Source organism: Augochlora pura, chromosome 10, assembly GCF_028453695.1.
Source record: "Augochlora pura isolate Apur16 chromosome 10, APUR_v2.2.1, whole genome shotgun sequence".
Taxonomy (NCBI): domain Eukaryota; kingdom Metazoa; phylum Arthropoda; class Insecta; order Hymenoptera; family Halictidae; genus Augochlora; species Augochlora pura.
In genome coordinates, this window is record NC_135781.1 from 29558752 (window position 1) to 29573957 (window position 15206).

The 15206-nt window shown below is 44.2% G+C and overlaps 1 protein-coding gene across 1 annotated transcript in view; it reads left to right on the forward strand.

The window, feature by feature from the left end:
- Gfrl (Glial cell line-derived neurotrophic family receptor-like) overlaps positions 1–15206 on the forward strand; it is a 479796-nt gene that overhangs the window by 230318 nt on the left and 234272 nt on the right. The window contains exons 3-4 of the mRNA XM_078191490.1: positions 5019–5189; positions 12246–12387. Of these exons, the coding sequence (XP_078047616.1) occupies positions 5019–5189; positions 12246–12387 (313 nt within the window). The remainder of the gene's footprint in view (positions 1–5018; positions 5190–12245; positions 12388–15206) is intronic.

The following is a 15206-nucleotide window of genomic DNA, read 5'->3' on the forward strand; positions in this document are numbered from 1 at the left end:
GACGTTAAATCGTCGGACTCGAATGTCGAAGCTCGAAGAAAATATCGAGTCGGCCCTGGGATCTTTCAACCCTTTCGGTACGAGCGCCGAAAATTTTCTTGCGCTCTGTAAAATTTTTCTAAGCGTTAAATAAAAACTGTGCTTTATAAGACAATGTTTTTTTAACAAAACGCGTTGCTCGTAGCTTTAATATATAAGCGGCAGCTCTAAGGCGCCGTTAAAAGTAGCTTTGCTATTCTTCAAATTACTTCCAACAGCATCAGACTCTATTTAAAAATAATTGTTAATTCTAAGAGTATTTTATTTTTCAATAGGCATAATTTCATACGCATACACTGTAATAAATCATACAAAATGGAAATATCGGGATCAGAGAATTTATTTTGCATTAACAACTAATACGGTCAGCGCCAAAAATCAGCCATTAAAGTATCTATATAGTTGAAGCAATTTCATTAATTAAAGCGAAACTGGAAAGTTAATATTTATTATAGGGAACGGTATTAGAGCTCTTTCGAAACATTTTAGTCAAATTCAATTTGTTTAAATATATTACGTTAAAAATGAATTTCCAATATAGGTCAGACATTATTGCAATTCCTATTTGACTAACGCTGCGCTCGACGAGTTAAACTAGCTCCGACTGCAAAGGGTTAAAAGATACTTACATAAAATTCTGTTATTTATACCGGTCATCACGTGGACGCCGGATATATCCGGCACTCGCACCGAAAGGGTTAAGCACACGGGACTAGATCTTAATTCCGTTAATTGGTCGAACGGATTTCCCTCTCCCTCCCATCTATCTCTCTCTCCTTATCTTCCTTTCTCTTCCTCTCGAAGATCAACAAGACATTCCCGTGTTCCGTTCCGCCGGTAATAATCTTGCGTTAGGAAATTTATTCGTTTCAATTAAGACCGGAGTTGTGATTTTTGCAGGGGTAGGGATCGCGCTAGCGAGGAGAGCCCGAGACCCGTCGCCTCGACCCCCGGATATTGCTCGCGCGACCATCCCAGCCGGTTAAAATATTTCCTCGTTAAAACCGTTTCAACTTTCCTCTTTTTCGCTTCCCGCGCCCCTGCGCCCCTCCGCCCCGCCCCCTACCCCGCCAGCTCCGCACGCAGATTAATTAGTACAACGTCGTTCGCCGAAAGAATGGGACGGAGAGGCCGGCTTAATTACTATTCCAAGACACCCGTAAGTTTCGTAATAACTGGGAGCCGCAGCGGCGGCGTATAAGTAATGAATCCAGATGTCGTCGTCGACGTCGCGTTCCGGATCGAAAAATGACGAGCCAAGTTTCGCCGCCTTTGTCACCTGTCCGGATCCCCGCGCGATGGCGGAGAGCTATACGTCGGAGAGCTGTCGATGAATGCTCCGATCATCCCCGCAATCTTTTATGCAGTTTTCGCATTTTGTCGCAACTTTAACCGTTAGCACTCGAGTGGCGCCTCTGAGGCACCAATGAAAATCGTTGTATCATTTTCAAAATAATTTTGACATTATTAAAGACCTTTCTATTTAAAAGATTGTCAAAAGCGCAACTGTTTTACGATTCACTAGACTCAATTGCATATTCATAAATTGTACTAAGTTATACAAAATAGAAATGCAAGCTGGTTAAAATGGCTTTTTTGATCTAAGCTTAAAATGGCCTGGAGTACAATAGGTTAAGAGAAATTGTTATTGCTGTTTGACGATATGTATGTACATTCTTTAAACGTTGTATAATAAGTGCGCGAAGTTTGAAATGTTAATACTTGTTGCGCTTGCTGTGGAAAATTTCCATAAATTGCTCTGCAATCCGAGCGTGGTACTAGGCAACCACTTTAGGTGAAAAGTCGATTATGGTGCTCTTAGTATTATCACTGCGACTGTCAGGGAAGGTTGAATTGCTGCTTGGAAAAATTGTTGTGTGTGCTTCGAATGTTACTGAATAAGCGCATCAAGTTTTTACTTGAAATACTCGACGCTGTTCTCTTGAAAAATTCTGAAAATGTTCCTTCGAATGTGAGTTTGAAACTGGGATTGTAATCATCATGACAATCCTATTATACTATTGCATACATATTTGATATAATCATAAATAAATTATAATTTCAAAAATTAGCAAATGAATTGGAATTGAAATTAATATGATGTGGTATTAAAAAATGAGATATTATAAGATATGTTATTGCGAAAATAATTCCTGGTATTAATGTAATCCATGAATTACTGTTGCAATAAAAAGCACAACGATAAATACTGTAATTGAAATTAATATAAAATGGGAATATATGATTCTTTTTTATTAATTAATAAGTGATAACTTTGTATAATTATTACTACTGCTATACTGCTGCTAACATTACTGCTATATCTTTGGAAAAAATGATTAGTATCGCACAATAAATTATAATTATATTCTCCAAACATTGTTGAACAACTGAAAAAAGTTTTAAATTATGATATTTCCTATTCTAGTTTAAACAAAATTCCGAAAGCTCGCCTTGTAATCTGAGCACAGAGTAAGAATCGCGGGTTCCGATGCTCGCGTAACCGGAGCCGCAACATTCACGTAGGCGATGATTATTCCGTGAAAAAGTACCGAGTAGGTTTTCAAAACGTTGTCTGACAAGCGTACAAAGTTCGCGCTGGCAACTACTCGGCGGGCTTCTTTCAAAAGAATCTCGAAAAATCGTTTTGTAATTCGAGCGCGAAAGTACGCGAGCTCGCGCGCGCGGCTGCCTCCTTGAAATATCGGTTCCGGGCGGAATTTTCGAAAAAGCTTGGCGAGAGCCAATGGGGATCCGTGTTAAGCGTCGCGGCCTCGACGCGACCTAATTTCCAACGAGGTTTCCCTCGACGAGGAAATAAGAGCGCCGGCCGAGGAGAGGAACGAGGCGAAAAAAGAAAACGATCGTACGAACGAGTTCGGGGGCTACAAAGCGAAAAGTAAAACACTCTCCGGCAGGCAGAAGTTAATGTTTAATTTAAGATAGAGCACTGACTCTTCGTTTGCCGTCCCTCCGGCCGCTCCCGGGCAAGTTATACCCGCGGCCGCCGCCGCCTCTCTCCTCGAATCGATTGGATTCTCGACCGGCTAACGTCGAACGAGTTTCGGGACCCGTTCGGGCGAAATTAATTTTTTTCTGCTCGAGGAGAGATCCACCGTATCGGCTGAGCCAAGAATCCCCGGCGGCTCGGATCTCTTCTCTATTTGCTTTGTTATCGTTGTTATTGGGCGTAGCGATCGATTCCGCCGACTTTCTTCTTTCGATCGCCAAATCGCTTCGGATCAGTGAGACCTTAACGGACAATTTCAAGCGTTTGTTAAACCATTCTGTAACTCGTTAACGCGGCGGAAATAAATTCCGTTGCGCGAATTATCAATCCGGCGCAGCGTTCGTCGATGCCAAGATGCTTCGACAGCGCTTCCGCAACGGTAACGGTTGCACACACACACACACACCTGGACGCGCGGCGAATTAGAAACGTATCAATCATTCACGGACAACAGCCTGTGACGGGATCCAACAAACTGTAATCTGATTACACGGCGAGAGCGCGACGATTAAAATGTAACTGATGATTCGATCACGAGCTGCTCCCGGTAATTGTTACTGCGGCCACTGTAATTAACTCGGTTATAATTGTGGGTCGGCGAGGAACTACGACTACAGAAAGCCTGCCGTAATCGAATTAACCGCGAGCCGTCCGTCCGATCGGCTGTCAATCTTTATAAGTTCGGATAATCGTCGGGTTAAAAATACGTTTCAGAAGTTCCGCGGAGAGTTCCGTTTTGTGTCTGGACTCTCGTGGCTATTCTGCGGGAACCCGCGGCGGCATAAAAATTCCCCGTTCGGTAGTCAGATAACAGTTTACGGGGCTCCAGTCTGTGATTAGCACGCGTTTCCCGCGGAGAGACTAGGCTCGCGGTTTAGGAGGAAGGTGACACGGTTTGCGAGGAGTCCCCGGTCGTTGTTGCAGCAACGATTCCCAGACCCGAGCGTTATCGTCGGTTTGCCAACCGTAGGACTTCCCCATTGCTCCCTGCGGTGTAACGCGAGCTTCCCATTCTTGCGCGATAATCTCGTTGTCGAGCCTTCCGGCTCCCGTTGCGCCGAATTTCTCGATGGGATTCTGCGGTCTTCGCAGGTAGGCACTGCCGCGCGACGTCCCTCCCGGCAATTATTACGCATGGAATATAATCCTTTCGGGAGCTTGCCAAAGGAAACAACTTGCCGAACTTGCGCCGCCGCGAGAACCCGCGTGTCTTTCGGGCGATTCGGCCCGGCAGATTAATTCCGCGATGAAATTAGACCGCGGACGATGAAACTTTTACTTACGCGGTTTAATTATCCTGCCGCTGGGGAACAACGGAGGTGCGTGCCGGGCTATAGAAATACGATGCTAAGGAGTCGGAATAAAAATCCGTGAAAATTACTTTATGCACAGCTATGCGTCGGAAATGTGTCTGATTTATTACAGATTTTTTTATCGCGTAATAATAGAAAAATTAGGCTAAGGAGATTCGATATTTCCGCGCTGCTGGTTTCGCGATGTAATTATTTCGCTCTCGCTTTTAATTATTTATGATCGGAATCTGTTTCCTAAAAATCTGAAAAAATTACCTGCTATTTAGCTCTGCGTTGACAATGCATCAGAATTTTCTCAAAATTTTCCTGTGAGAACTATTCCGGAAATAATTATGGAAACAAGTACCTTTTCATGCAGCTATTTTCACAATTTAATTATATCCACTTCTCACTTTTATTTATTTATGATCAAGATTTGGATCCAAAAAATCCGAAGAAACTACCCGAGTGTCCCCCATGGTATTGCAAACATATAATAAATTTTCCGAGGTTTCCCGCATCAAGGGTGAAAAATGACAACTACTTTAATTTGCGCTTCGGGGCGTTTAAATTGCGTTAGGCTGCGTCTAGCTACGAAATTCGCTACGCTACAAGAAAGCCTATTTGTCATCGGCAACGGCCGACCCCGGTTAATAATAATTATTTTGCTGTTCCAGTGGCTTGTTCAACGGTGACAGTGACAAAGTGTCAGGCGGCCGTGAACACTCTGCAGGCTTTCACTTACTTCCGACCCACGTGCCTCTGCAGGGAGCGCAACGTAGATCCAGATTGCAACAGCTTCCGGGAATTCCTCTATGACCATCCCTGCAACTTCGTCTCGAAGAACGGTAAGTTTCCACCGACGATGAAAATTCCTTTTATCTGTTCCCGAGCAGTTCTGCCAAGCGGTCGCAACTTTTCCGTCGACTTCCCGGCGATCCCCGTTCAACTACCCCCGCCATGCCTCGCTCTGTACATCAAATTAGGGTTCGCATTATCTTTTTTGAACGGTGTTCTACCTCTCCGAGCATTCCGGGAACTTTTCAGAATAACATTCGAAGAATGCGGCGCTGATCCTGACAGGTGTCGCTCGGGGAGTTGCTTTTGGGAACCGGTTACAAAGAGTCGGCGTTCTTTATGCTTAACTTTTATCGGCTCTTCATTTTTGTTACTAGGATGTAACAGACATCTTTCTTGTTAGCATGCCTTTCGTTTGGCAAATTGGTGCTATTGTAATAGAAAAGAATCTAATGGGGAGCAAAGGATGTCGTTTAGCGAATGTTTTATTGGAAATTAAGGAAAGCATTTGCGCAATGTTCTTTTAATGTTTTCCACATAGAATTGAACGATGTGATAGCGTTCGCGAGACGTTCAGGAATAAGAGACATCGGAGTTTCACTTTCCGTTTCCGGGCGCAATTCCTTTGGTCCGTCGCAATTAGAAATGTTCGGCGACTCCCGCGATCGGAAATTAGAGATTACAAATTCCGGGGAGATTCTATCCGAGGGGGAGGGAAAAAGCTGCGACGCGACGGCCTGAATCTGGACGACAAGGGAAATCAATTAAGATCAATCCAGCTGCTGGGGGGGAAAAAAAAGGGTCGACGGGCGGCGGGGGATCGATCACAACCACGCGTTAATCCTCTAACAGGGGTTTAATCGTCACGAGGGATTCCGCTCGAAACTTCTCTCTCGGCGCTCTCTCGATCCGGGCCAGAAACGATCCTCGGGAACTTTTAACGAGTCGCGAACACGCGTTCCGCTCGCGACGTTTCCAATAATCCCGTCTCGCCACGTCTCGACGCGTCTCGTCTCGCGCCGCGCGACGCTCGTTTCTTGTTTAACCCGAAGTTCCACGGGCTGCATTACACGAAGCCCGAAGCAGGCCGCGCATCCGAAAGAACCGACGCGACGACTGGCTTCCACGCTCGAGCGTCCTCGAGCCCGATCCGCTTGAGCTTCGACCGCGGAAATCGCTCGCGATATTTGCTGCCGGCGTTCTTAGCGACTTCTCTCTCTCTCTCTTTCTTTCTCTTCCTCTCTCTCTTTCTCTCTCTCTCTCTCTCGTAGATTATCGTAATGCCTCTCGACCGCCATCGAACTACCGCACACCGATAGTCTTTGTCACGCTCGCAATCCCGTTTCTCGGTCCCGTAATCCTCGCCCCATATTCTCAAGAACCCGCGCCGACGATCGCATTTCTCCCATTTTTATCCCGGCTTCTTTCTTTGGTTATTACAAATTTTACACTCGATGCGTGCTGCAAGGTATCAGTACCTGTTTGGAAACACCGCTTTATTCGTACCCCTTCTTGAAACAGTAGCACAGATAATACAATAGGATATCGATGGAGCATACGAGAGTCGATGTAAAATTTCTACTCATACTTTTAAACATTCTTCTATTATATATCTAATCTCATAAATACTGTTTTGTAACAATCAGCTGTCAAAATATATTTATTCTAGTACACGTATTCTAAGCAAAAATTATTTATTCGTATATTGTTAATTATTTTATTCGTATTATTTTTATCCACATTAAATAAGGGTTTCAAAGATCATTAGGTTCTTTATCGAACAGTGTTATAAACTTTTAACAAAAATACTTTTTGGTTCTAACAAAAATTGATGATAATTTTACTCTTCTTAATTCGTATTACAATTCTATCGACTTTATATAGTCGTCTCACGAGAACAATAAAAAATAAAATATATATAAAATCTCTATCAATGTGTAAATTATTATTATTACGATTATTATTAAAGAGACAAGCTACAAAAACAGCCAAATAAAACCGCCCTCTTTCTTTCTCATTTAATTCGTTATTCGCCATTGTTTCATCATATAGAAATAGAAATCAGTCTACGAAATCACGCGAGATCAAAGATCCGTGGGCGCATCCGGAACGAAAAGAAGATCGAAGCTGCATAAACCTCTTAGGAACTTTTTCCGTGGCTGGCGAAGCCGGCCGATGAAAAGGGGGCGAGTTTTTCATCGAATTTACCGCGAGTTTGCGGAAGGCGAAGCGGCGGAACGATCGCGCGCGTGCAACATATCGCGCGGCGCGAGAAATACCGATTTACGCGTTCTCGCGATCTTTTTCTGTCTGGAGTATCCGCGGGGCTGCTTGAAAGCAGCGCGCCGGCAGCCGAGGCGCGGAGAACGCTGCTTTCAGTGGACCCTGGCCCTGACTGCGTGGGTGGCTATCTTTGCGCGTTTCACAGGGCGAGGGTGGCGCGTGCCTTTGCCAGGCCTCCTTTCTTCCTTTCCCCCTGCTTCGAGCTTCCCCCTTTCCTTCCTTTCTTTCCGTTCTCCTTTTTTTCATCTCTTCCTCTCCCACCCCGCCCCCCCTCTCTCACCTTCTTCCTCTCTCTCTCTCTTTCTCGCCCCCACCTTTCTCTTTCTCGGCTCTTCTTCCCCCCGAAGCACGAGAGCGAATTTAATCTCATTAAGTGCCGAAGCTTCCCGGTTTTCGAAACCGGGCGTGGCGGTGAGCTTTCATTATCCGCCGGTTTCTCCACCGTATGACCGGCTTTCAGCTTATACAACCGGGATAAATGTAATTAAGCTTCTGGCCAAACTCTTCTAATTGCTCGACTCGTTACACCCGAATTATTAAACCCCGCCCGCGACCTCCTGAGATCTCACGCCAATTTAGGTGAGGAATTTTTCTCTGTAATTCCGGCTCGAGGGCGCTCGGTCTTCTCCAATTTCCTCCCCTTCTTCTTCCTCTTATTTTCTCTTTCTCTTCTTCCTCTTGTTCCTCTGCTTGTTCTCTCCTTTTTCTTTTTGTTCTCTTCTTTTTCTTCTTTCTCGCCTTCATTTTTCCTTCTCTTCTTCTTCTTGTTCTTCTGCTTGTTCTCTCTTTCTTTTTATCCTCTCCTTCTTCTTCTTCTTTGTAGTCTTCTCCTTTATTTATTGGTTAATTGATGCTCGCCTGATAGACGAAGCGCGTTCGGTAACGGCTCCCAAGATAGCACAGCGCGTGACCCGGTTTTCGGCGCTGTACGCTCCTCTCGTTACATTTTCGACACGGTCCGGAAGATCCTTTGTCTTCCGCCTTTTTCAGTCCAGATTATCGAATCACGGTGCACTCGATTCACCGATTGCGTTCGCACGAGAGCCTGTATAGCTGGGCGACTACTACTACCGCGTCGGCCAGGTAATCTGCGAGAGTGGGTTAAACAATAAAATTGATACCTCGTTTATTTATTGTTCGCGTTAGAGGTATCCTGAATTTTCTGTATAAGTGTCGAATATCAACTACGGAATTATACGACAATGAGAAGACATAGTGGAAGATAGAGGAAGAGTACGAGATATTTAACCCTTTGCACTCGACGCCATTTGAACTGGAAATCTTTTTATAATTTTTCAGAGTTATAGTGTATCCTTCTTATACGACTCGTTGCACTTTATATGAAATTGAGTCTTGTGACCCATGCCAACAGTTCCATTTTTAACCATTTTTTCAATCTGAACCTTGATAATATAAAGATTATTTTTGAAGACGATATAATAATTTTCACGGTGCCTCAGAGTCACCACTCGAGGGCAAAGGATTAAATGAAGTGAAAACTGAGAAAGTAAAATACAGTTTGGCAAAGTAGTAAAAACAAATTCTACAAATTTTGTAAAACCTGATAATAAGAGAATTTCAAAAGGAATTAAAATTAGGAAATAAAACTATTGCTTATTAAAAATACCAACAAAAGTACATTTTCTCAAGCTGTAGTCAATAATGACATATTGTCTTCCATCCCTAAAAGAGTTAATCAGCTATTGAAACTACCTCGTCACCAACTCCATTGATTCACCATCGATCCTATAGATGATTCTGCTGATCGAATCTGGTCGCGATGATCTGCGAAAAGATCGCCGATCGAAGTCCAGCGACCCCATTTATCTCGCCATGATCTCAAGGTCCTCGCCCCTCGAAATTATCAAGTTTCTCTGTTCGTGACGTATCTGGCTAATCGTCCGGGGGGCGTTCCCGTTGTCGAAGAAGGGCTGGTTTATCGGAGGGGGCGACGGCCGTGGACGCAACAGAGGAAAATTTGATCGAGGTGCCACTCAGCCGGGCATTTCCTCTCGATGAAAAGAAGAGAGGGGGCGGTAGGGTCGGAGTCGCGGCCCTCGTCGAAGAAACAAAGGGATCGCGATATCTTTGACTGCGGCCCCTTATATAACCTCCGCGCCATTGCGGCTTCGCCTGCGATCTCCATTGTTCATTTTCCCGAGGGCTCGCTCGTCCGGGCCGCCGAGCCTTTTGAGCATTTCCGAACGATTCACGGATAATTCCCAATGCGCTTCTTTTCACCCACGTCCGCTGTTCCAGCCGTGATCCTTTTTTCCACCGGTCCCTCCCTCTCCGCCCTCCGCCCACGGAGATCTTGTCTCTGACTCTCTCTCTATATCTTTCTCTCTTTCTCTCCGTTTCTTCGTATCCGATCTCTCACCGATGCCGAAAGAATGGCTTTCTTCTTGCCTGTCGATTTCGCGAGAGAAACTTCTTTTTTCCCCCTTTATATCGGCCCGGCACCGCGTACTCCTTTCCACTCCATTATCCTTACTTCATCGACGCTTTTGTTTATACATTTCCCGCGCACACTTCACCCGCCCCGATATTCCCTGCAGCTTTATTTACCGAATATAAAGCGCGCAGAGGGGGGGGGGGGGGGGGCGCGCAGTCGTAACTCGATTACTCTTTTCCTGATCGCTGCCCCCTCGATCAGCCGGCGAATTAGTCCGCCCCGTTTAATTGTGATCGCTTTTTATTATCGGAGAGCCCTTTGAAATTATTCACGGCTAATTCCCCGGTTCTCCCCCCGAAAATAAAACTCTCGTCCTCCCCCTCGTACTTAACGCTCCACGCCTTCTTTCTTTCTTTCTTTTATTCATTCTTTCGTTCTTTCTTTCTTTCTTTCTTCGATAAGAGAATACCTTTATTATTTTCTCGGCCGTCGTTTTGCGGCACCGGCGACGGCGCCGGTGTCCTCTTATTGTTTTATCTCATTGGCTCCGTCGCGGACCACCCCCCCCCCCCCTCCCCCCCCCCTCCTTTCCCCCCTCCCCCCCCCCCTCTGCCCTCTCCCCCCGTCTTTCTTCAGCCGCAGCACCAACAATTATTTCCGCGCGCTCCCTCCGCGACCAACTTTTTTTTACGCGTTAATAATCAACGAATTCTTTCCCCGGCGAGACTATTGTCTGCCCGGGAGCGCACCCACGCTCGGCCACGGCACGCTTATTGTCCGCCCGGTGATCTTATCCTGGCCCGCGAAAATTCTGCGGGATACGAATGATAAACCGGGGCCCCGGGAGTCCTTGCCAAGAGATCCCGGCCGAGCGATCTCTCGCGAGCCTCTGCGTCGGATTGCGAAAAACCCCGGCCGCGTTATCGCTTCCAATTTGAATATTGCTTGCGGGCTGGTTTCCCTCTCCCCCTCCCCAAGGCTGCGTCGATGTACTTACCGCAGGCTCGAACGACGAGAAGTGTTTTAGTTTTAGGCAGGCTATCGCGCTATCTGTTGTCAACGTTTTCTGATGCGGTTTCATGAAATGTGATCGACGATGGTAGTTGTGTCTACTTAACCCTTTGCACTAGAATAATGACTCTGAGACACCACTGAAATTGTTAGAGCACGTTACATGATAATTTTTATATTACGAAAAATTAGATTTCAAAAATTATTAAAAGTATAACTATTGTTGCATGAGTTATATTTATATAATTTATAAATTATTGTATATTTAATTTAATTACTAACGCTTTAATAAATAACTTAGTAACTAATGTAACGCCTTGAGAAATAACACACCTTAACAACATAACCTTAACAAATAACGCAACGCCATAATAACGACAGTGAAGCACCATCCCCTCATTTGTCAGAGTTACAGTAATTTTAATACTCCCTGTATATATTATCAGTCGTACATCCTCCGCTAAGAGATCTAGCTGTCCATCAGATTGGACTATATCCATGGCCCAGGGGACATCTGAAACGTAATATTGGACCTCTGCAAGTCCTCGCAAGAACCGGATCACCTAATACGTGTATGTGCAATGGCGCTACACATATTCAGCAAATCCTATATGTTCCATCGAAATACTTTCGTCTGTTTCCATTATACTGTTATCGATGGCCATCGATTTTTATACATGTACATATAATTATAGCAAATTCCGTAATGGTACCTTACTGCTTCGGATCTTACATTTAACCCTTTACAGTCGAAGCTACTTTTATTATATTTTAAACCAATTTGCATATTTATCCAATCTGCAGTATTCTTATTTTATATAGTTTATTGGGATTTATGTCTATGAAATTGAGCTTATTGGCAAGTACGATAGTTGTTATATTAACCCTTTGCACTCGAGTGGTGACTATGAGGCACAATAAAATTGTTCTATCGTGTTGCAAAATAATCTCTATACTAATAAAATTTGCATTTCAAAAATTGTTAAGGTTATGTTATGTTAATACGAATGACAAGAATCAACAATTTATTATTACGCATAAAATGCACTTTGTTATATAAAATAGAAATACTATAAGTCAGAAAAATTATTTTGAAAATATTGCAATGACTTTGAGAAATACTGTAACAATTTTTCATGACGCCCCATAGATATCACTTAAATAGTTAATCATCCTAGGATTAAGATAGTTTTTCTATTTACAACCGAACAATTTTTATATAAATTATAAGACCGCCGCAGCAATATAAATAACTAATTAACAGCGGTCTCATCATCATTTAAGGGTTCAACGACCCCCCATAAAACTTGAACCCATGTAACGCATAGCCGCGGCGCGCCGATTATATTAGAACGGCGCTGATCCTTTGTCGACTACGCTTGCAAATCCATTAACATAATCCGACGAATTCTTGCAGACAATGACAAGTACCCGGACGCGCTGCTCAGCTGCAATCACGCGCTGAACGTGTGCGTGCGCGACGAGCCGTGCAGCCAAATATTCGAGGACTTCAAAAGCAACTGCAAAGCGCGGGAGGGCAAGTGCCGGATGGAGAGCCGGTGAGTGGAAACGTTCCCGTCATTACCATAGTTTATTCTACTTTCGGCGATCGGCTGAGAGGCGGCGGCGGGGCTCGGGTCCCGCGCCGCGATTCTCGTCTGAAGACGTCCGCGAGCCTCGCGAGTCAATATTTACGTCCGCCCATTCTCGCGGAAAAATGTTTCCCCCATCGGCGGGGGTTGGAACCCGGGAAATTCAACGCGACGCGACGTTCCGCGGAACTCCCCCCCGCCGCCTATCCGCCGGTATCCTTTCATAATTCAGGTTAAAGGAAGCACGGAGTGCTCCTTTTGAATGTCAATCAAAGAAGTAAATTTCTTTGCAGCGCGTTGAATCTCGTTCTTACGCTCGCGCGGCCTTATCCATTCAACGTTCGGTTTGAAAGAGCGAAAGAGAGACGGTCGGCGAACGCGGGTCGCCCGACTCCGTCCCTTTCCCATCCCGTCAGGTTTTCAATGTCACTCGGGATACGGGGGCTCTTTCGCGGAGTTGATGCCGCTCTGTGTTCTCGTCGACGGTGCCTCTTTCTTCGCGAGGCAACGCCGGCCCGAAACGCCGCGTTTCGCTTTTTGCGCCGAGTTAATCGGTCGCTGTATCATCCCGCGCGATTCGACGGATCCTCGTTCGTTTGCACGCATCCGCTGCCGACGCGCCGGATTTTTCTAACCCTTTGCGCTCGAGTTACGACTCTGTAGTAACACCGAAGATTGTCGTGGTGTTTTTCAGAGCAGTTTTTTTATTATTAAATTGTCCGTATTAGAGGATTTGTTGAAAATTGGACGAGTAATCATAATTTTGGGATTTTTATGCTAAAATAACTCCGAGCGCAAAAGTTTACGTGGACGAAATTGATCTTCGTGAATGAACCGAATTGACTTGCATGAAATGTGTTTGTACTGTGAACTGAATTTCAGCAGTAATTGTTTAACTGTGTCCTAATCTGAGTCCTGTTAAACGTGAACTTCTATCAAATGAACGAGAGATTATAATCAGTGGTTGGAAACGATCTTCAATCATATGTACCATTTGATCATGTCAATTATCTTGTCTTCCAATGGAATATAAATACAATTATACCATAGCAGAATTCCATATAAGTACAGAATAATTTATAACAATAGAATCGTCCTTTAAAACTAAGAGGGATCTAAAGAATCCTTTGATTCACTCTGGTTGTCAGTAAAAAATTAATAACCAGCAAAGTTTCAACGACAGCTATGTATAAAAATTTACAAACATACCTCTAACATGTATAAACAATTCTGCAAAGTTTTATTAAAATACTTTATTTAATTAATTCGGAAAAAATTGTTATACCACAGCCTAAAAATGGCAACGCTTTTTCACGAGACAGTTTATTTTACACGGCTCGTAAAAGCTGTATAAAAATTGCGTTCGGTTCTCGAGAAGATTCAAATTCCAAGCTATTTTTCCAGAATATCTTTTCCCCTAGTTTGGCGACAAACTGGTTTGTCGGCGAGTCGGCCGACGTCCGAGTTCGGTCGACCGAAACCGCTAAAAAGCCGCGACGAAATCGAACAGTGGGGTCCCTGCGTTCGACTCGTTGATTCTATAGACAGTTCGATGGGAAAGGGAAGTTCGACGATCGGGCACCGCCGCGGCCCCCGTCTGACGTAATTATAAAGTTGCCGGGTCTGACAGCGGTCGCGCGGGGCTCGCGTTATCCTGATCGCGCAGGAATCTATCCGGCGTTACTCCGGCCGGGAATCCCATTAAAACCGAGATACAGGCCTGATATCGTAGATCCGCGGAGTTCACGCTGAGGCGAGAGAAAAGTTTTTAAGGCCTGACGGAAGCACGTCACGTAATTTCAGAATCAATTTCGAAACTGTCCGTTTAGAACCCGATAAATAACGCCACGGCGAAATGGGCTCGCGAAACGCCGTTGCAGTACGCGAGATTACATAATCAAAATTCATATTTTTCCATTTTTCTCTCTACGATTTTGAAAGGATCGAATCACGTTTTCTATTGTTTCATCGTGAATTTTATAACGTATAAGATGTGATCGAATCCTTAACTATGTGACGGTGTATGGATTAAACAGGTCGACATTAATGTACAATAATATATATTAATATAATTATTTAAAAATTCATGTATCTAAACTTACTATTACCTAATCACGGTTTTATTTAAATAGATTATTTTATTATTATAAATACTCTCCTCTGTTAATTCGCCAATTTTGCAATGCAACGAAAATTTACTTACTAATCCGAAAATATGCGATATTTGCTGAAACAGTAACTGGCAGTTATTGGCAGTCTTGTTAATGGTTAAATTAAAAAACGCTGCAGACCCATATTTCGACGATTAAAGTATATTTATAAATAATCGTTTCCCGAGGCAACGAAACATTTAAATTCCGCAGCCGTTCTAAGTTACTAGCAACGAAACTTTATCAAAGAAATAGCAATCGACGAATCCGCGATTAATCTCGTCGAACTTTTAAAAATAAAAGGCTAAGGTCCGAGTTAAACACCGAGTCTACCGAATTTCGTAGGATCCGTGAGTATCGCAACGAGTCCGATATTGTAACTTCCAGTTTACAGAAGAAATTGCCTCGTTTCCGCGCAACCGTCGGCCCAGTCGGACCGATGTTTTAATATTTTTGCCGGTTGAAAAAAGAAAAAAAAAGGAAAAAACGAAGAAGGTCCTAATAAACGAAGCGGTTGCGCGGAGCCTGAAAAAGCACGGAGGAGTCACGTCCGCGTCATAAAGCCAGCCCTTAACGCCGTTTTTCAAAGCGAACGTTATCCGTTTTAAGTTCGCCGAGATAAAAGGAAATCTTTGC